This window comes from Anas acuta, chromosome W (genome assembly GCF_963932015.1).
Source record: "Anas acuta chromosome W, bAnaAcu1.1, whole genome shotgun sequence".
NCBI classification, from domain to species: domain Eukaryota; kingdom Metazoa; phylum Chordata; class Aves; order Anseriformes; family Anatidae; genus Anas; species Anas acuta.
In genome coordinates this window covers 5,662,000-5,683,748 of record NC_089016.1, presented here as the reverse complement: position 1 = coordinate 5,683,748, position 21,749 = coordinate 5,662,000, and the positions used below count along the sequence as shown (strand labels likewise).

Genomic DNA, 21,749 nt, shown 5'->3' with positions numbered 1-21,749 from the left:
TACCCCCTGGCAGCAGGGGAGTGAACAAAAGCATCTCCCTGCTTGCAGGTGCACAAGAGCAGCTCAGACAAACCCAGATGTGTCCAGCAAAGGTGATGCTTGTGAGGTCTTTAGGCAGCGCAGTGCGTAGTAGACCATTATGAGGTACCTGGCAGATGTGCTGATTTCTCCTGATGAGGATCTTAGTGCTGTATTTACACCTGACAGTGCCAGTTCATTTTCCCTTCGGAGGCAACAAAAACCACTGACTTTAGAGGGTCCTCATCTGAAAGCTGTCATCCCTTGCCTGTATTCTTAGTAACACACTCTTGGAAGTCTCCTTGGTGTGCTGTGGATCTGTAAGCAGCATGCCGAAGGGAGCAGCCTCCTGCCAGCAGCAGGACCCTGCCCTGCCAGGGGGGGCTCCTTCCACCTGCAGCTTCTCCCCACAGCGCCCTGGGCAGCTCCCCGGGCAGGCTGAGTGCTGAGCCTGGCAGGCGGCAGAGGCCCTGCCCCGGCACACAGCCCCTGGGCCACAGCAGGGACCCTGTTCTGCACCACAGCCCTGGACACCCCTGCCTGCACCCCCGGCTTCACAGCCTACAGCTGGCCTGCGACAAGGGAGGCCTTGGGGCCTGGACAATGACCCTGTGGCAGTGAACCCCTGTGCTGGAGCATGTCCTTCTCTACAAGAAATAAACACGCTCTGCCTACAGCCTCATCTGCTCTGGAACGATCCAGGTCTAGGGCACATCCAGGATACTCCAGTGCATTGCAATGCACTTAGACTTACCGTGTTAAGGGTTGTAAGCATTGCTTTTCCATATACTCTCAGATTTCTAACACTCCACACAGTCTTTAACAACTCTCCCTTCTCTGTCCTCCCAGTGCCAGCTGCAGGCAGTGCCCCCAGCCCTGCTGCGCTGTGCAGAGGAGCTGCTCCTGGGCAGAGCTGTCTCTCTGCAGCGCTGCCAGCTTGCCAGGAGCTCCCCTTGGGCCCAGGAGCCCGGCCCAGCTCAGCAGCAGAGGCCCAGCCCAAGGCCTCCCTTGCTCTGCCCCCCACCAGGCTCCCTGCACATGGCCCTGGGGCTGCAGGGGAACCTGCTGGCAAACAGCCTGAAGGAATCCCTTGGGTTCCCTTCCTCACATGTCACACACACTTCTTCACACCAGTGTCATTTCTCCTTACAGAAAACCAATTAAGTGTAACAATCACATCTTCTTGTCCCAGTATTACTTTGGCATGAAGTCATGGTCAGGGACTGATCTCCTTCATCCCCACTTAAGGAAAGAATTCAGCAGGCAGTCAAGGCATCTCATTCTGGTTGTTCTTCCTGGGGCTGGAAAGGGATCTCAGCTCCCTCCCATATCTGCCACAGACCCACAGGAGCTGGGATTCCTCAGGCCTCAGTTCAGGTGTCCACAACATAGGCACTTTCATGTGAATTACTGAGCCACAATAGCTCCTTAGTGGAGATGGAGGACAGGCAGGAGCTATTCAGAGGCTGTCAGCAGAGCAAAAGGAGTCATGTGTCACAGGGAGAGCTAAACCTATACTGTTCTCTTTTAAATCTTCTCTTTTTCCTTTCTTTTCTACATGACCCTTGGCTGTAATGGCTGTTGTGTCTCGGTCGTCTCCACAGGGCCTCAGCTTTCACCAGCAAGGTCTCCATGCACTTTGTGCCTTGAGGCAGGACTCTGCAGGGGTACAACAGGTGGTGGGTGGGGATAAAATCCGTGGTTACTTTGCAAACGACACCCTTAACAGTCCATGGGACCTAGGGGCCTGCATCCAAGGGTACAAGGAGAGTGTTCTGGCCTGGAGGTACAGGCTCCTTATGATCCCAGGAAGGGATCAGACAGCAGCATTCAGGTGCTGTAAGAGATCGTTTAAATGCTCTTAGAGCTAGGACTATGAGAGAAGACTATAGATGATCTATTGAATTTGGTGTGACTTTATTCTAGACACAATACTCCACCGTTAGTCTCAGATCTCCATGACATGTTTGTACTGACCCTATGGGATTTTTAAAGGTGAACAAATTTTGCTGATCGGTCCTTGGCTCTCCAGTTAATGAATCACCATATATATGGGAATCAGGGAATCTTGGGTGGTGCCATATTGCCACTGGTGCACCATTTGGGTAGCTACTGGCACTTCGAGCCTCAGCAACCCCACAACTGAAGGATCCTGTGAGTGACCGGGCAAGGTAGAAAACTGTTGAATGTGCATAAATCACCATAAATCACCTCCAGCTTGGCCAATTCCATCAGATATGGGCTGCGTCTCTCCCTGGTGGTCCATTTGCCTGGGTGACATACAACATCTTCCTTGAAGGGATACCTTTCCTTTACACCTGACAGGAGTTACCTCAGGAGAGGGAGGATTTGTGCCCCCTTTCCAATTGCTTTGTCAATGCCCCCTTCCCTGGAGAGGGATCCCAGCTGCTTGGCTTCCCTGCCCTCTAAGTCCAGGCTACCAGCCCTGTTACCCCAGTATCGGAGCAGCCAGGTGACAATGTGCTGGCCTAGATAATGGCTGAAATCTAATCACACATCTCACAGCTCCCCAACGAATGGTGATCAGGAGCTTACTGCTCCTTTTATGTTATCTCTGTCTTCATCCACCTTTTCCTGTCATGGCTCTACTTGGGAGGAGCATGCCTTGTCTTTTTCTTCCTCCTCCCCTGTATGAGTAGGAGCTTCTTTCCTAGCTAAACAAGCTGATTTTGTCTCTCCTGTTTCTTCTCATATGTATGTATGAGTGATTGAGGCACAGGTTGCTTCTCTGGCCCAGTCGCAGGGATTGGAGTTGTGTAGATTGCAACTCAGTAAGCATAGGCCAAGCCCCAGCACATTGCAATGATTTGGAATCGCCAGGGTGATGACACTCCTTTTTCAAACATTCTGTCTTTTTATTTATTTATTTATTTATTTATTTATTTTATTTTATTTTTTATTTTTATGATTCTGCACTTCTTCAGGGGTGAAGTTAGGAAGCATTGGAGGTGCCCACAGTTCTAGGTGCCTGCCCATATCCTTCCACACACCCTGCCCCTCATAATTATCCCGCCTCAGGGCAGATCATTGTGTGGCATTCTGAAATAGTTTACTCTGACCTTAAACAAAACCTGAAACACATTCTGGACACATAACAATACGTACAGACTGGTTTGAACATTCCAAGGATTCCAAGTTTTGAAGAGCTATTGTAACTTGCTGTGGGGAGAAGAAGCGTCCCCTCTCATCCCTTCCATAGATTGGCTCCCCGAGGAGAAAAGTAAAGACTGTTAATTATAAATAGTTTCTGAGAGAAAGTTCCTCAAGCATGGAGGTGACAGTAATGCTGAGTACAACTACCAGATTTGTCTCATGACCAGTAATTTTATCACAACATAGGGCAGTGTTAGGCCGTAGAGTAAACTAATAACCATTAATTAACTAATAAGCCCCCACAACGGATAAACAGCACAACTGGGAACACACACAATATGTATTGTGTTACCCAACACAGTTCTGTGACCAAACACAACTACTACACCAACAAAAAATGAACATTGTGGTCAGCAACTATGAAGCTGATATATTGCTTCTAAGAACTTTATTTTAACATGATGCAGTCATATCTGTCATTATCTGAGCCCTTTATGGCCCCACGCCGGATTCATTTGGGAAGGAGGGCATCCCACAGGAGGGACCCAGAGAGGGCAGAGATTGACCATCAAGGAGCAGTGGAAACAATGTCATGGACTCACTGCAATTCCCAATTCTCCTGTTCCACCTAGGAGAAGGAGTTACAGGAGGCTGAATGGGGGGAATGGTGTTTCTTGTTTGCTTCTAGTTCCTCAAGGTTGTAGTGTACCAGTGATAGGCAATAAAATATATTAATCTGCCTATGCTAAGTCTGTCTTGCCTGTGATGATAATTGGTACCCATAAGGATATTTGGTGGGTGACCTCCTGTTCTACCTCAAGCCTTGAGCTCTTTTCATCATAATTTTCCCCCCTTTTCCTTGTAGGTGGGGAAGTAAAGGAGCGGTGGCCATGGAGTTCACCTGTGTACCTGTGTAAAACACAGTACACAGAAAATGGCTGGATAACTGGGCCCAAAGAGTCGTGGTAAATGGAGTCAAGTCCAGTTGGAGGCCAGTCACTAGTGGCGTCCCCCAGGGCTCAGTACTGGGGCTGATCCTCTTTAATATCTTCATCAATGATCTGGACGAGGGCATTGAGTGCACCCTCAGTAAGTTTGCAGATGACACCAAGTTAGGTGCGTGTGTCGATCTGCTCGAGGGTAGGAAGGCTCTGCAGGAGGATCTGGATAGGCTGCACCGATGGGCTGAGGTCAACTGCATGAAATTCAACAAGGCCAAGTGCCGGGTCCTGCACGTGGGGCGCAATAACCCCAAACAGAGCTACAGGCTGGGAGATGAGTGGTTGGAGAGCTGCCAGGCAGAGAAGGACCTGGGAGTGATGGTGGACAGTCGGCTGAATATGAGCCAGCAGTGTGCTCAGGTGGCCAAGAAGGCCAACGGCATCCTGGCTTGCATAAGAAACAGTGTGACCAGCAGGGCTAGGGAGGTGATCGTCCCCCTGGACTCGGCTCTGGTGAGGCCGCACCTCGAGTACCGTGTTCAGTTTTGGGCCTCTCGCTACAAGAAGGACATGGAGGTGCTTGAGCGGGTCCAGAGAAGGGCGACGAAGCTGGTGAGGGGCCTGGAGAACAAGTCCTACGAGGAGCGGCTGAAGGAGCTGGGCTTGTTCAGCCTGGAGAAAAGGAGGCTCAGGGGCGACCTTATCGCTCTCTACAGATACCTTAAAGGAGGCTGTAGTGAGGTGGGGGTTGGTCTGTTCTCCCATGTGCCTGGTGACAGGACGAGGGGGAATGGGCTAAAGTTGCGCCAGGGGAGTTTTAGGTTAGATGTTAGGAAGAATTTCTTTACTGAAAGGGTTGTTAGGCACTGGAACGGGCTGCCCAGGGAAGTGGTGGAGTCACCATCCCTGGAAGTCTTCAAAAGACGTTTAGATGTAGAGCTTAGGGATATGGTTTAGTGGGGACTGTTAGTGTTAGGTCAGAGGTTGGACTCGATGATCTGGAGGTCTCATCTAACCTAGAAATTCTGTGATTCTGTGATTCAGTAGGGAGATTGGAAGGGTCCAGCACCAGAACTGTGGCCATCCAGGGATGGCATCTCAGCACCCAGAACACGCTCTGCCAGCCTGGTGGCACAGGAGGGGCTGGTTCCCTTGAAGGAGATCAGTACAAGGGGAAGGCTTGATTTCCAACACAGGCATTTCTGGCACATTCCTGAGAGGCCTGTGGAGCTGCAGGAAACACCAGTCTCTGGGACACCGGATGTCTTTCCTCCCAGAGCCAGATCCCGAAGAGACACCAGCTCCCAGGGAAACCTGGCCCTGGACTGTCCCCATCACAAGGAGGTTGAGCCATGCCCAGAGAAGCCCTGGGGCTTAGGGCACCCCTAGCATCTGGACCCAGAAATCCTGGCTACTACATACTCCCGTGAGCTCAGAGGGACACTCAGGCAAGGCTCTTGCAGCAGCCACCAGCCATTTCCAGCCCCCCGCAAAGCTTTGGACAGCTGACAGCCCCTGTGACACATCTTGGAAAGGGACTCCTGACACCCTCACCTTTGGGGGAGAGCTGCAGGAGCACTGGGAACTGGGAAGTCATGTCAGAGGTGATGGTCATGCTCCAGCAACCCTCCATCTCGCTTGCTGCTGGCCCTCAGCTCAGGACAAGGGATGCCCGCCCTGGCTCCTCAACCACAGCTCCTCTGCAAGGTGCCCCTGCTCCTCCGCCCATCAGCGAGGGTCGCCCAGTGCAAGCTTGCTGCCTGCTGACCCCACTCCTGGCCACACAAGGACAGCGCTGGGGAGCACCCAAGCAGTGCCCAGCAGGGACCAGGCCTTGCAGGGAAGTGCCAGCACTGCCGCTGCTCCAGTGACGATATCCTGGTGATGCAGCGCACCCCCTGTGACATCAGGCCATGTCATTAGAAGGCCTGTGAGGTCAGCAGCATGGAGACAGCACAGATCGGGAGAGAGACGAGAGATTTCCCTTCTTGTCCTGAGAAACAGTCACCTCCCTTCTGCCCAGTTCATTCCTAGCGGTTCCTGGCCCATCCACCAGGAACATCTCCAAATGCTGGCAAAGGCCACGGAATAAAGGAAGTGGAGCGCTGGAGAAGTCACTGCTGTGTTCCTGCCCCAACACGCCTGTGCTCTTGGAAGCCCTTCCAGGAAGGTGGGGTTTGAGGCTTGTCCTGGGGCTGGGCTTTTTTCAAATGATGAGAGCGAAGGCACCTGGGATGCAGCAGCCCCTCAGTGTGCCTGAACTCCTCTGCACCGCATGTCACTCACCTGGAGAAGTAGGATGCATTATGTGGAGGGAATTGCAGCACATTCCCGGGCCTTCCTCCAGGCAGAGGGCCTTTGTGGTGTTGGTGCAGCCCTGAGGGCCAGTTTTGGAGCTGGGGCCGATCTCCAGGCAGGAGAAGGGGCTGCTGAAAATGTCCTTGGCTATGGGCATCCTGTGATCAAGGGACACAGAAAAAAATCACTGGGCTGTGTCTTGACTGAGTAAGGGATGGGGGTAAGAAGCAGCAGCAGTGTTTGCAAACCAAAGGACACAAGTGGAAACCTCGGTGTGACGTGCCTCATATCCGTGCACTGCCTGCCTCTAACACATAGAGGTGGTACAGACCTTGGCTCACTGCAGCCATGGGAAGCGGTCACTTGCTCATAAGCACCACGTCTACCAGAGATGCCCTCAGGGGTGCCCGTTAAGGACCAGCTGTTAATGGCCAGAGCTGTCCTGTGGGTCCTGTGCTGCCCATGTCAGCTCCATGCTCCAGTGGTGCTGGGCAGCGTTGGCATCTCAAGTAGCACTGCAGGCCAGGAATTGGCTTTAAATGGAGCAGCTGCCCCGAATTTCATTAGGCAATATAGGGATGTCCATGAGACAAATGCCGTTACAGTCCCTGGAGATGGAGGGAAAACCAGATGGAGAAGAGGGAGAGAGAGACTCAGCTCTCCCTGTGGCACAGTTTTCCATTGGGTCAGATGGATGCCTCTACAGGCTGCCCTGAGCCTACAGAGGAGGGACAGGTTTAGTTATCCTAAATGGGTGCATTTGCTGTCATTTCAGCTGGCCAAAGGCATTCCTCACCAGCCTCCAAGGGGATGCCCGCAGGTGCTGCCCTGTCCCTCAGGGTTTCTCCATGAGAGCTTGCAGATGCCTGCACGTACCTCTGCCCCCTGACCTGTCACCAGGTGTTTGCAGCCCCCTGATTTCCTCCATCTCCATTAATGATCCTGGAGCTCACCTGCAGCTGCCCACATGGTGCACATCAAAGTGAGTGCAGAGGAATCCCAGGTCCCGTGGGTTTGTGGCAGGCATGGGAGGGATCTGAGTCCCATTCGAGCCCCAGGACAAAAACCCAGCATGAGATGTTGAGTTAACTGGCTGTGCTGAATCCCTTCCATAAGCAGGGGGTTAAAGGAGGTCTATGACCATGTCTGGGTGTCCCACCATCAACTGGCATGAGAACAGAAGACTGGTACAGCTAATTATTTTTTTTGCTAAGAGAAATGAGCCTAATGTCAAGAAGTGTGTGTGCCAGGTGAGGGAGGGAAGACCAGGGATCCCTTCAGGCTGTTTGCCAGCAGGTTCCCCTGCAGCCCCAGGGCCATGTGCAGGGAGCCTGGTGGGGGGCAGAACAAGGGAGGCCTTGGGCTGGGGCTCTGCTGCTGAGCTGGGCCGGGCTCCTGGGCCCAAGGGGAGCTCCTGGCAAGCGGGCAGCGCTGCAGAGAGACAGCTCTGCCCAGGAGCAGCTCCTCTGCACAGCGCAGCAGGGCTGGGGGCACTGCCTGCAGAGACACAGTGCTTAAAGGCAGGCAGAAGTGGCAGCATGCCCAGAGCTCCCTGCGGGAGAAGACTTCCCAGCCCTGCACCCGGTAAGTCTCTGGCTGGAGGGCAATGCAGCCGCAGTTCGTGGAGGCAGGAGAAGCCGGGGGTGCAGGCAGGGGTGTCCAGGGCTGTGGTGCAGAGCAGGGTCCCTGCTGTGGCCCCAGGGGCTGTGTGCCGGGGCAGGGCCTCTGCCGCCTGCCAGGCTCAGCACTCAGCCTGCCCGGGGAGCTGCCCAGGGCGCTGCGGGGAGAAGCTGCGGGTGGAAGGAGCCCCCCTGGCAGGGCAGGGTCCTGCTGCTGGTGGGAGGCTGCTGCCTGGGGCAGCCTGCTCACAGATCCACAGCACACCAAGAGAATTTCAAAGGGAACTTCACTCTCATCTTTCCTTAGCCTTTGCTTTCAGTTTTCTCTTCTTTTAGCTCACTGGGAATAGAAATAGAAGCTGTTATTTCCAGGAGGAGCCTAAGACTCATACGCCATCAGAAGGAGGTTTAGAAGAATCCCCAGAAACACCCTTTCCTGCCTCTCAGCCCATAGAAAGCTCCATCACTTGTGCAGTATCAGCAGTGTCTGCGTGACCTGGTCTCTAGGACGTGTCCCCAGTGAGCTGCCCCTGGGCAGAGCCCTGCTGCCAGGAGGTGTCTGCAGGGCAGAGCTGAGCACCCAGCGGGTGGGATGGGGGCTGAGAGCTTCAGGCAGGAGGCGTGGGGACAGAGACCCAGCTGCAGGCAGGGAAAGCTGCAGGTAGTAGAGCCATGGGCAGGGAGTGAGAGGGAGCTGCTCCCAGCAGCAAGATGGGAGGGTGGATTTGGGCACTTGCCCTGCCAACACCTTCTTCATACAAACTCCTTAGTTTCTTTTCTCATCTAATAATAATATCATGAGATTCTTTTGTCTAACTAGTCTTTTGGGTATGAGAATTTGTGTGCGGCTCAAAAACTGGTGATGATGTTCCTATCACTCAGATATACTATGAATAAAAGGCATCCATGTTACCTCCTAACTGTTGAGTCTCGGGAAAATGCTGTGTGTGGAGAAGGAGATGACTCTCCCTTCAGGACACCACATCTAATGAAATTTGACTCTTTACATGGGGCTTCTGCTGGGCTGCATATATCCTTGCAGAAGGCTCAGCTCTGCCCTAGCAACCCTGTGTTATCTAGCAGCCCCATGGAGAAGACATGTCAGTCCTAAGGCTGTAGAAATGTTGCTGAATGGTTGTATATGGGCAGCTGCTATGACCCTTCTAACCCCAACCTTTAGAGGTTGGACTCGATGATCTTGAGGTCTCTTCCAACCTAGAAAATTCTGTGATTCTGTGATTCTGTGTCCGTGGTGAAAGGCAGAGAGCTAAGATCCTCCTCAGATATGATGGTATGGGTGAGGGGTTAAGAGGTCTGCTCTTTGAAAATGGATTCCTGTGCTCTCAGCAGCATTAAGGCTCTATTCAGGGGAACACCTGAGTGTGACCTTTGCCTTTTGGGACCTCCAAGATTTCCATGTGTGGGCAGGACAAACACCAATGATATATACCTAAAAGGAACCTCTTAGATGAGGTGCAGAAACTTTAAAAAACACACTGGAGTCTGGATGGTGGGTTTTCACAAGAACAGAGAGTTATTGTGAATTTGCAGCAAGCATGCTGAAAATAGTTTGATATCTCATCTGTATTTAATCCAAGAACAGCCCATGTTCTCATTTACCTAACTGTGGAGGGCAGGACTGCCTCCTCGAGAGCCCTTCTCATCCCAGTGGCGCCATCAACCAGCACCGACCACAGCTCATGAAAGGGACCTGCAAAGGTGTTCCTGAAAGGGGAGAGGCAGTCTGGGAGGTTTGTACAAGAAATGGAGTGGGTTTGATCACAGTGTTCTGTCCTAATGTTTTCCTGTTTTTTCCTCCTCATACAGCTCTCCATACACAGAATACTTCGCTCACTCTGATCTCAAGGACAGAGTCATTGCCTCACAGGACCCACAAGATTTCACCTGGAGTGCAGCAGTAATGCCAAGGACTTCCAGAGTCCCCTGCTCCCAGCAGCACCCTCTGGCAGCACCAACTAGAACCAGCAAGGCATCTGCGATATAGGTTTTCCTGAAAGGGTAGCAGCAGTTTTGAGGTGTAACAGGAATTAGAGTACATTTTGCTCACATGGTCTAGCCTAACGTTTTGCTTTATTTTCCTCCTCAGACTGGTCCCCAGGCCCAGAAGAGTCAAATGTCCAACAGCAGCTCCATCACTGAGTTCCTCCTGCTGGCATTCGCAGACACGCGGGCGCTGCAGCTCCTACACTTTGTGCTCTTCCTGGGCATCTACCTGGCTGCCCTCCTGGGCAACGGCCTCATCCTCACCGCCGTAGCCTGTGACCACCGTCTTCACACCCCCATGTACTTCTTCCTCCTCAACCTCGCCCTCCTCGATCTGTGCTGCATCTCCACCACTCTCCCCAAAGCCATGGCCAATTCCCTCTGGGATACCAGGGCCATTTCCTACTCAGGATGTGCTGCACAGGTCTTTTTCTTCTTCTTTTTCTTTTCAGCAGAATATTATCTTCTCACTGTCATGTCCTATGACCGCTATGTTGCCATCTGCAAGCCCCTGCACTACGAGACCCTCCTGGGCAGCAGAGCTTGTGCCCAGATGGCAGCAGCTGCCTGGGGCAGTGGATTTCTCCATGCTGCGCTGCACACTGCTAATGTGTTTTCTCTGACACTTTGCCAAGGCAATGCTGTGGACCAGTTCTTCTGTGAAATCCCCGAGATCATCAAGCTCTCCTGCTCAAACTCCTACCTCAGGAAAGTTTGGATTATTATGGTTGGATTCTGTTTAGCGTCTGGGTGTTTTGTTTTCATTGTGCTGTCCTATGTGCAGATTCTCAGGGCTGTACTGAGGATGCCCTCTGAGCAGGGACAGTACAAAGCCTTTTCCACGTGTCTCCCTCACCTGGCAGTGGTCTCCCTGTTTCTCAGCATGACCATATTTGCCTACCTGAAGTCCCCCTCCATCTCACCGTCTCTGGACCTGGTGGTGGCAGTTCTGTACTCTGTTGTGCCACCAGCATTGAACCCCCTCATCTACAGCATGAGAAACAAGGAGCTTAAGAGTGCTGTTCGGAAAGTGTTTTCATGGATATTTCTGATTGGTGATAAATTTCCCCTGTATCTACACAAATGACTTCCCTTGCAGGCCTGCTCATTATTGAAATTGTTATCCTCAGTATCATTTGCATTTACTAATTTATTAGAAATATGTTTCTTTATTCATCGGCTGTCTACCAAGGAATGAAACCGTTCTGTTTACTACTGAGGCTTTATACTATGTGTATAACAGCAGGCCAGAACAAACTCTGTGATAGGATCTGCCTAATAAAATTGTATCTCCCACTTCTTGAAGTCGTGGTTCTTCTTTCAAAGCTGGTGCCAAGACTAGGGCTGAGCACCTGCTCCCTGAAAAGCCTGTTGCTCTATGGATAAGGGAAAGAAAAAGCTCATTTTGTGAGTTGTGAGAGACCAAGGGTAGGATTTAGGAGTAACCTGTTGGTGTCTGATGACAGCAGAAATGGTTAACAGTCACTGAGGTATATAGCCATGACTGTCCCACAAGTGTCAGGGCAGAGGACATCCTCCAGGAAATTAATGGGGAGCTGCCTGAAGAGCCTAGGTGTTCTCCCTGAGTATCATGTGTCTGGGGTGGTCAGTGACTGGAGCCCCACAAAGTGAGAGATCACTTCACCCAAGATGAAGTCACCATAGGGAGAATGCCAAATATAGATGTCCACGTGCACACAAGGACACTGCAATGCCTGGGGTATTCAGTGGGGGACCATCTGTCGTGGTTTAACCCGGCCGGCAGCTAAACACCACACAGCCGTTTGCTCACCCTCCCCCCTCTCTCTCTGGGATGGGGGAGAGAAACGGGAAAGTAAAGCCCATGAGTTGAGATAAAGACAGTTTAATAAGACAGGAAAATAATAATAATATCAATAATAATAACGATGATAGTAGTACTACTACTAATAATGTGTACAAAGAAGTGATGCACAATGCAATTGCTCACCACCTGCTGACTGATGCCCAGCCTAACCCCGAGCAGTCCGGCTCCCCTCCCCCGGCTAGCTACCCCTATATATTGTTTAGCATGATGTCAGATGGTATGGAATACCCCTTTGGCTAGTTTGGGTCACCTGTCCTGGGTCTGTCCCCTCCCAGCTCTTACTGCACCCCCAGCCTGCCCGCTGGCAGGAGAGAGCAAGAAGCTGAGACGTCCTTGGCTTGGTGTGAGCACTGCTCTGCAACAATTAAAACATCGGGGTGTCATCAGCACTCTTCTCATCCTAAGCCAAAACACAGCATTCCACCAGCTACTAGGAAGAAAATTAATTCTGTCCTAACTGAAACCAGGACACCATCACACACAAGATGGGGAGTATGGAGAGGAATTGCTGTCATCTCTGAGGTATTACCATTGGGTGGATCTAGAAAGACAGCTTGAAACCTCTAGTGTCCTTGAAATGTTCCCTAGTCTTTCTGAGCACCTGCTACAACCATGGAACCCAGTGAGAGTGTTTGGGAGCAGTCCAGCTGGGTCTACTTCCCACCCTGTGCAGTGACGTCTGTTTGCTTCTGTCCTTCAGTTCCTATGGCCAGCATACATCCTTGAGACAGTTTCCCTTACCTCAAAAGTCACCACTGGACAAGGCTTCTCAGCTCATGTATACCTGAAGGACTGGAGTGAAGCTATGATCACAGAAAGAGCAACCCTTTGTCATGGTTCCGCTCGAGTGCGCAGATGAGCTCCACCACAGCTGCTCTCTCACTCCCCCTCCTCAAAGAGGAATGGGGAGAAAATACGATGAAAAGGGCTCTAAGGTTGAGATAAGGACAAGAAGATCATGCAGTAATTATTGTAACAGGAAAAACAGACTCGGCATATGGAGATAGTAAAATTTATTTAAGACTTATTGCTTATTACTAACAAGCTAGAGAAGTGAGAAATAAAGAAAAGAAACCAAAAGCACCTTCCCCCCCCATCCACCCTCTTCCACCTCCTCTCCCCGAGTGGCACAGGGGAACGGGGGAATGGGGGTTATGGTCAGTCTACAGCACTTCTTCTCTGCCGCTCCTTCTTGGTCACTCTCGTCCCCTGTGCTGTGGGGTCCCACCCACGGGATACAGTCCTTGATGAACTGATCCAGTGTGGGCTTCCCAGAGGCAGCAGCTCTTCCAGAACTGCTCCAGATATGGGTCCATACCACAGGGTCCATCCCTCAGGAGAAAACTGCTCCAACCTGGCTCCCCCACGGGCAGCAGCTCCTGCCGGGTCACCTGCTCCTGCGTGGTCTCCTCTCCACGGGCTACAGGTCTGGCCCAGAATCTGCTCCAGCAGGGGTCTTCCAAAGGCAGCAGCCTCTGTCGGTGCAGGGCCACCTACTCCACTGTGGTCTCCTCCACGGGCTGCAGTGTGGAACCCTGCTCCACCGTGGTACTCTGTGGGCTGCAGAGGGACAGTGCTTCACCATAGTCCTCACCACAGGGTGCAGGGGACTTCTGCTCTGGTGCCTGGAGCACCTGTCCCCGTCCTTCTTCACTGACCTTGGCGCCTGCAAGGCTGTTTCTCACTCCTCTCATTCTCCCAGCTGCTGTGTGGCAGCATGCTTTTGTTCCTGTTGTTGTTTGTTTGTTTTCAACTTCTTAAATATGCTCTCACAGAGGCACAAACAACATCACTTATTGGCTCGGCTCTGGTCAGCAGCACGGCCCTAACCTGACATGGGGCTGCTGCTAGAGTCTTCTCACAGAAGCCACCCCTATAGCCCCCTGCTACCAAAACCTTGCCACATAAACCCATTAGAGGGGTTCCTCTCATCCTCGAGGAAGTACAACTGCCTGGATTTGTAAAGATACCTGGAAACCCCTAGAGTCCTTGGAAAGGTTTCCTAATCTTTCTGAGCATCTGACACAGATGTTGAACCCAGAGTGAGATCTTAGCAGCTGTGATCCCAGTCCAGCTGGGCCTACTTCCCACCGTGTGGGAAGTAGGCCCAGCCTGCTTGGTCTGCTCATAGCACCACCAGCCCTATGGGCAGCATGGGGAGACAGCCAGGAAGAGCTGGAGAGGCAAGAGGAGGGATCAGGAGAGGTCAGATGGAAGCTGACCTCGTCTAGAAGTTGCCTCAAATACTGGTGTTCATCTCATCCAAGATAAGAACTGGACTGTGGGTACCCTAACTTGTACTCCTCATGCAGAACCACATGCCCATGGCTTCCTGGTGTACCACCCGGCCTGAGCAGTGACTGAAGAAGGACTGGTGCCCTAACCTGCCAATCTCTTAATGCCCTTGCCCTGTGTGAAGAGAGTCTTGGAAAGCAAGGCTGGGATCCCGTGCCAGGGTTTGCATTGATGGAAGCATGAGCCAGCAGCCATGTGAGCTTCCTGCTCTCCTGCTGTACTTGTATGCAGCACATGTCCTTAGACAATCAGACAGTCTCTCCCAACCCATGTGCTGGCCCTTACCCTAGAGATCACCCCCAGACAAGGTTCTTCAGCTCAGGTCCACCTGGAAGACTGAAAGGGTGCTGCAACCACAGGAGGCCCCAGAAGAGAGTCACAGAATCATAGAATGGCTTGGGTTGGAAGGGACTTTAAAGAACACCTAGTTCCAACCCTCCTGCCATGGGCAGGGATGCCATCCACTAGAACAGGTTGCTCAGGGCCTCATGCAAGCTGGTCATGAACACCTCCAGGGATGGGGCATCCACAACTTCTCTGGGCAACCTGTTCCAGTGCCTCGCCATGAAGAATTTCCTCCTAATCTCTACTTTAAATCTCCCACTTTTAGTCTAGTATCAACCCTCTTTGCCCTCTCATTGGCTGCATGAGGAGAAGGTCACTCTCCATCTTTTTTATTGCCCCCTTTAAAAATTGAAAAGCTGCAGTGAGGTCACCCCTGAGCCTTCCCTTCTTCAGGCTCAGCATTCCCAGCTCTCTCAGCCTTACTTCATAGGAGAGGTTCTCCAGCCTACTGACAAATTTCGTGGCTCTTCTGTGGACCCATTCTAACAGTTCAACATTTTTTTTGTACTGAGGTCCCCAGCCATGGATGTAGTACTCCAAGTGGGGCCTCACAAGAGCAGAATAGTTTCTCATAGATGGTTCCTGAAGTACAGTGGCGACAGCAATGCTGAGTACAACTACCAGATCAGTCTCACATCCAATAATTTTATCATACCATAAGACAGTGTTACACAGGACAGTAAACAATAACCTTAAACCAGCCCCCAGAGATGGTAAACAGTACCACAAGGAACACTCACAGTTTGTAATGTGCTATCCAACATAATTCTGACACCAAACAAAACTACAGACACCAGAAGTTCCCCTGAAGCCCATGGAGATGCCCCTGGTGGAGCGGGCTGTCCCCCTGCAGCCCACGGGTCCCATGGTGGAGCAGATCTTGATGCTGCAGCCTGTGTAGGAGCTCCCAGTGGAGTAGGTGGATATGGCCTGGAGGAGGCTACAGCACATGGAGAGCTATCACTGAAGAAAACTCCAAATCCTGGGACCCCAAATAACCTCTCAAAAAAAAACTACTTCCCTTTTTTCTCTTTGAAGGGGGAGGGAGGGAATGGTGGTGGAGGAGCCCACCTGCATAGCAGGGTAAATCTGCCACAGTATGGGCACGGGAAGTGTTCAGCACCAGAGCTGTGGCCATCCACAGATGGCATCTCAGCATCCAGGACATGCTCTGCCAGCCTGGCTGCACAGAAGAGAAGGAGCAGAGGTTCCCCTGAAGGACAGGAGGACAAGGGGAAGGTTTGATTTCCAACAGAGGCTTTTCTGGCACATTCCTGAGAGGCCTGTGGGAGCTGCAGGCCACAACAGTGTCTGGGACACCGGACGTCCTTCCTCCCAGAGACTGCAGAACCCAAAGAGGCACCAGCTCCCAGGGAAAATTTGCCCTGGATTGTCCCCATCACAAGGAGGCTGAGCCATTCCCAGAGGAGCCATGGGGCTCAGGACAGCCCTAGCATCAGGACCCAGGAATCTTGACTGCCACATTGTCCACTGAGCCCAGATGGACACTCAGGCAGGGCTCTTGCAGCAGACACCAGCCTTGTCCAGCCTCCCCCCAAAGCCCAGAAATTGCAGCTTTGGACAGCTGTCAACCCCTTTGACACATCTTGGAAAGGGGCTGCTGACACCCTCACCTTTGGAGGAGACCTGCAGGAGCACCTGGAACATGGAAGTCAGGCCAGAAGTGATGGTCACCCTCCAGCAGCCCTCCATCTCACTTGCTGCTGGCCCTCAGCTCAGGACAAGGGATGCCCACCCTGGCTCCTCAACCACAGCTCCTCTGCAAGGTGCCCCTGCTCCTCCGCCCGTCAGCGAGGGTCGCCCAGTGCAAGCTTGCTGCCTGCTGACCCCACTCCTGGCCACAGAAGGACAACGCTGGGGAGCACCCGAGCAGTGCCCAGCAGGGACCAGGCCTTGCAGGGAAGTGCCGGCACTGCAGTGACGATATCCTGGTGATGCAGTGCACCCCCTGTGACATCAGCCCATGTCATTTGAAGGCCTCTGAGGTCAGCAGCATGGAGATGGCACAGCCTAGGAGAGAGATGACAGATTTCCCTTCTTGTCATAAGAAACAGTCACTTCCCTTCTGCCCAATTCTTTTCCACAGGATCCTGACAAATTTACAAGGAACATCTCCAAATGGTGACAAAGGCCATGGAATGTAGTAAATGGAGCAATGCAGAAGGAACCGCTGTCCCCCTGCTCCAACATGTTTCTGCTGTTGGGAACCCTTCCAGGAGGGTTGGTTTTGAGGCTTGCCCTGGGGCTGGGCTTTTTTCAAAAGATGGGCATTAAGGCACCTGGGATGCAGCAGCCCCTCACGGTGCCTGAACTCCTCTTCTGCACCAGTCTGGGCTCTCTCTTGTAGCTTGACCAAGTCTCTCATTTCTGGAGGATTGTGGTATTCTGAAGGCCGGACTACTGCCCTTGACTGTGCTGCACACATATACACGTGGTCCTCTGTCTATGCTGCCAGTGCACACTGCTGGGTCATGTCAACCTGGTCATGGTGTCCGGGGCATGAGCTGCCATGTCTGCAACCAAAGCCCCAGAAGAGGAGAGGTGCATCTCTGTGGGCATGCTCCCCTTGCCTCTTGCATGACAGAGGGGTTGCCAGTGACTGGCCATCTGTGCCCATCCCTGGGGGCTCTGCACAGCTGGATGAGGCGCTTTGAGGGTTTTCTCTGACTCTTTGTCTTCTTCAGAGTGAGGAAGACACTGTGGTATTTCCCCACATTTCTCCACCTGTTCATCCTGTTCCTGCTATAGTGTTCAAGCTCCCTAGGGATGGGGGATTCAGGCACAGTTCCAAAAATGACCCTGAACATCCTGCCACAGATGTGTCAGCACAGCAATGAGGTGTTCCATCACCCATCTGACTTGTGGAGCCACAGTCAATGCAGTGCAAGGGGGTGTGCAATGTGCCAACTATCCTCGCACAAGATGTAGAGTGCCTTGTGCCTTTCTCCTGGGATCATAATGAACCAGAACATCCTGGCCACAACCAAGATTTCTTCAATGAAAGCCCTACTGTCCCATGCACTATAGGGATGTAGTTTGCAAAGCACCAGTGATTTTATACCCACCCAGCACCTCTTCTACCCAGGCAGAGTCTTGTGTCAGGGCATAAAAGGCAGACAGACCTTGCTGGTGTTGGATGAGGCCATTTGGACATGTCCATGACAAACTAATTCTCAGAGAAGATGTGATTGTTACACTCAATTGGTTTTCTGCTCAGAGAAATGAGCCTGCTGTTAAGAAGTGTGTGTGCCCAGGGATCCCTTCAGGCTGTTTGCCAGCAGGTTTCCCTGCAGCCCCAGGACCATGTACAGGGAGCCTGGTGGGGGACAGAGCAAGGGAGGTCTTGGGCTGGGCCTCTGCTGCTGAGCTGGGCCGGGCTCCTGGGCCCAAGGGGAGCTCCTGGCAAGCGGGCAGTGCTGCAGAGAGACAGCTCTGCCCAGGAGCAGCTCCTCTGCACAGCTCAGCAGGGCTGGGGGCACTGCCTGCAGAGACACAGTGCTTAAAGGCAGGCAGCAGTGGTAGCATGCCCAGAGCTCCCTGCCGGAGAAGACTTCGCAGCCCTGCACCCGGTAAGTCTCTGGCTGGAGGGCAATGCAGCCGCAGTTCCTGGAGGCAGGAGAAGCCGGGGGTGCAGGCAGGGGTGTCCAGGGCTGTGGTGCAGAGCAGGGTCCCTGCTGTGGCCCAGGGGCTGTGTGCCGGGGCAGGGCCTCTGCCGCCTGCCAGGCTCAGCACTCAGCCTGCCCGGGGAGCTGCCCAGGGCACTGTGGGGAGAAGCTGCGGGTGGAAGGAGCCCCCCAGCAGGGCAGGGTCCTGCTGCTGGTGGGAGGCTGCTGCCTGGGGCAGCCTGCTCACAGATCCACAGAACACCAAGATAATTTCACTCTCATCTTTCCTTAGCTTCTCTTTTCAGTTTCTCTTTTAGGCTCAGTGGAAATAGATATATATGATGTTATTTTCTAGAAAAGCCTAACAGTCCTAAGGCATCCTGAGGACGTTACAAGGACCCCCAGTAAGTCCCTTTCCTGCCCCTCAGCCCACAGAAAGCTCCACCACCACTCCTTGCATAGTGTCAGCAGGGTCTGTGTGACCTGGTCTCTTGGACCTGCCCCCACCGAGCTGCCCCTGGGCAGAGCCCTGCTGCCAGGAGGTGTCTGCAGGGCAGAGCTGAGCACCCAGCTCTGATGGGGTGGGGGCTGTGAGCTGCAGGCAGGAGGCGTGGGGACAGAGACCCAGCTGCAGGCAGGGACAGCTGCAGGCAGCAGATCCATGGGCAGGGGGTGGGATGGAGCTGCTCCCAGTATCTCCATGGCAGAGGCGATTTGGGCACCTCCCTGCCATCCCTGCACTGCTGATGCCTTCATAATATAGCCCCCTGGACTCTTCCCCTCCCCAAGTATAGAGGTCTGTACATAATTGCATGGGAACTTGTTCATGAGTCGCCTTTGGAGTCAGCAATGTAATTCAGGTGCAGCTCAGACACGGAGCCTGCACGTTCTGCCATGCACATATGTTAATGGAGGAAAAGGATCCATGTCCCCTCCTGATGTGTAGGGTTGTGGAAATGCTGTGTGTGGGGCTGTGAATGAGCTGTCTCTGTGTTCAGGTCACCCCATGTTTAGGGCATTCCACTCTTTTCCTGCAAGGGTTCTTCTGGGCTGCAGGCTGTCCTCCACTAGGGCACAGCTCTGCCATAGCAGCTCTGTGCTATCCGTGGAGAAGACGTGAGAGTTAAGGACATGGAAATGCTACTGGACATTTTGACTAGGTCAGCTGCAAGGATCTGTCTGTCTCTTGCTATGTGGGGAGAACTGAGACGATCCCCAAGATCTGAGGAGTCTGGAGATCTGCACATTGAAATTGGATTATTTTGACCTCAGCACACTATACCCAGGTTTGTACAATAAATCGAGTTTTTCTCACAGAATATGGCATAATATCTTGCTGCATTTTCCTCCTCAGACAGGTCCCCATGCCCAGAGGAATCAAATGTCCAACAGCAGCTCCATCACCAAGTTCCTCCTGCTGGCATTTACAGACAAGCAGGAGCTGCAGCTCCTGCACTTCGCGCTCTTCCTGGGCATCTACCTGGCTGCTCTCCTGGGCAACAGCCTCATCCTCACCGCCATAGCCTGTGACCAACGCCTCCACACCCTCATGTACTTCTTCCTCCTCAACCTCGCCCTCCTTGACCTAGGCTGCATCTCCACCACTGTCCCCAAAGCCATGGCCACTTCCTTCTGGGACACCAGGGTCATTTCCTATGCAGGATGTGTTGCACAGGTCTTTCTATTTCTATTCTTCCTCTCAGCAGTGTATTCTGTTTTAACCATCATGGCCTATGATCGCTACATTGCCATCTGTAAGCCCCTGCACTACGGGACCCCCCTGGGCAGCAGAGCTTGTGCCCAGATGGCAGCAGCTGCCTGGGGCAGTGAGGTTCTCTATGCTCTGCTGCACGCTGCCAATTCATTTTCCCTGCCCCTCTGTGGAGGAAATACCCTGGACCAATTCTTCTGTGAAGTTCCCCAGATCCTCAAGCTCTCCTGCACAGACTCCTACCTCAGGGAAGTTTGGGTTGGCATGGTTGGTCTTTGTTTAGCATTTGGCTGTTTTGTTTTCATTGTTCTTTCCTATGTGCAGATCTTCAGGGCCGTGCTGAGGATGCCCTCTGAGCAGGGACAGCAGAGAGCCTTCTCCATGTGCCTCCCTCACCTGGCCGTGGTCTCCCTGTTTCTCAGCACTGGCATGTTTGCCTACCTGAAGCCTCCCTCCATCTCCTCCCCATCCTTGGACTTGGTGGCAGTTCTGTACTCAGTGGTACCCCCAACAGTGAATCCCCTCATTTACAGCATGAGAAACAATGAGCTCAGGAGTGCTATTAGGAAACTGATTACGTGGATTTTTTTTAAGATTCATAATTTTTTCCTCTTTCTCCACAAATTACTTCCTTTTTTTTTCCCTTGCAGGCCTGATAATTACTTTCATTCTCATTATGTTATAATGATCTTCAGTGTCATTTCCATTTATTACACTCCTAGAAAGGTATTTTATTCATCCTGCATCTCCTGAGGTATTAAACTGCTCTGTTTACTCTGCACATCCTTTGCCTCCCTGCCCGTCAGCACTGTACATCAGCACTGACTCTCTCTTAGCATCTCCTTAATTAAACATCATCTCTCCAATGCACTGCCTAAAATCCTGCCTCTTCTTTCAAAGCTGGTACCAGCAATAGTTATGAACAGTGTGGTGGTTTCTCACTGATGGGCAGCTAATATTCCACTCTTTCACTCTGGCTTCTGAAAATAACAGACAGAGAAAATAGAGTCAAAGAGGTCTCCAGTGTTGATTCAAGGAACAGGCAGATCACTCATCAATTGCTGTTACGGGCTTAACACACTTTGTAGAGAGATTAAGATGATTTATCGAGCATTGCTAACAGGCTGGATCCATGAGAAACTAAAAGCAAGGTAAAAACACCTTCCCCCTATCTACCTCTTCCACCTCCTCCTAATGAGCAGTGCAGGGAAACAGGGAATGGGGGCTGCAGTCAGGCCATGATGCTTTCTCACGATGCTCCTTCACGGTCACTCTCTGTCCCACCTTCAGCATGGGGTCCTGCCCCTGCTCCTGTGTGAGCCCCTCTCTGCAGGCTGCAGCTCTGGCCTGGTGCCTGCTGCTGTGGGGGCTCTCCATGGGCCGCAGCCCCATAGAATCATTAAGGTTGGAAAAGCAGGCACTGATGTGCTGAAGGCAGAGCAAGGGGTGTCAACAGCCAACCCCATGATGGTATAAAAGCAGTCCCTAGGGAGCGCCGCGACCCAGGACAGACTTTGGCAGTTAGTGCAGGCAGTTTGCATGGGGCAGTTCAGGCAGGGCAGGGAGGAGCGTGGGGAGGACCCTCTCCTCCCTTTCCCACCTCCGTTTCTCTTCCTTTCCTCTCCTTGGGGATCGCTGCCTTTTAAACTTATAATTCACCATGGTGGGCACCCATCACAGTGGCTGGTCCAGTGCAGCAACACAAAATGAGGGGACACAGCCCCTCTGGGATCATGTGGGCACCCAGGTGGATCCCCTGAGGGATGAAGTGGCAGTCCAGACTGGAGACTGCAGGGAGCTCCAGAATCTGGAGGCCCCTGGGTCCTGAGGGAAGAGAAGGCTGTCATGGGTGCAGATGTGCCCTGCTCATGGAACTGCTTGAGCAGATGGCTGGGCTGCAGCAGCCTGAGGAAGCAGCAGCCTGAGGGGCTC

The 21,749-nt window shown here is 52.6% G+C and overlaps 1 protein-coding gene across 3 annotated transcripts in view; it reads left to right on the top strand.

Moving 5' to 3' along the window:
- The window catches only part of LOC137846768 (olfactory receptor 14C36-like), a 70,756-nt gene extending 59,275 nt beyond the window's left edge, over positions 1-11,481 (top strand). Inside the window, exons 1-3 of one of the 3 annotated variants that reach the window (XM_068664879.1) lie at positions 7,194-7,955; positions 9,818-10,009; positions 10,098-11,481. In XM_068664879.1, coding sequence (XP_068520980.1) covers positions 10,125-11,081 — 957 coding nt within the window. In that variant the 5' untranslated portion in view covers positions 7,194-7,955; positions 9,818-10,009; positions 10,098-10,124 and the 3' untranslated portion in view covers positions 11,082-11,481. Of the gene's footprint in view, positions 1-7,193; positions 7,956-9,817 lie in introns of those variants that run through there. The other 2 variants (XM_068664878.1, XM_068664880.1) reach the window with 2 other exon arrangements.
- Positions 11,482-21,749: the final 10,268 nt, after the last annotated feature.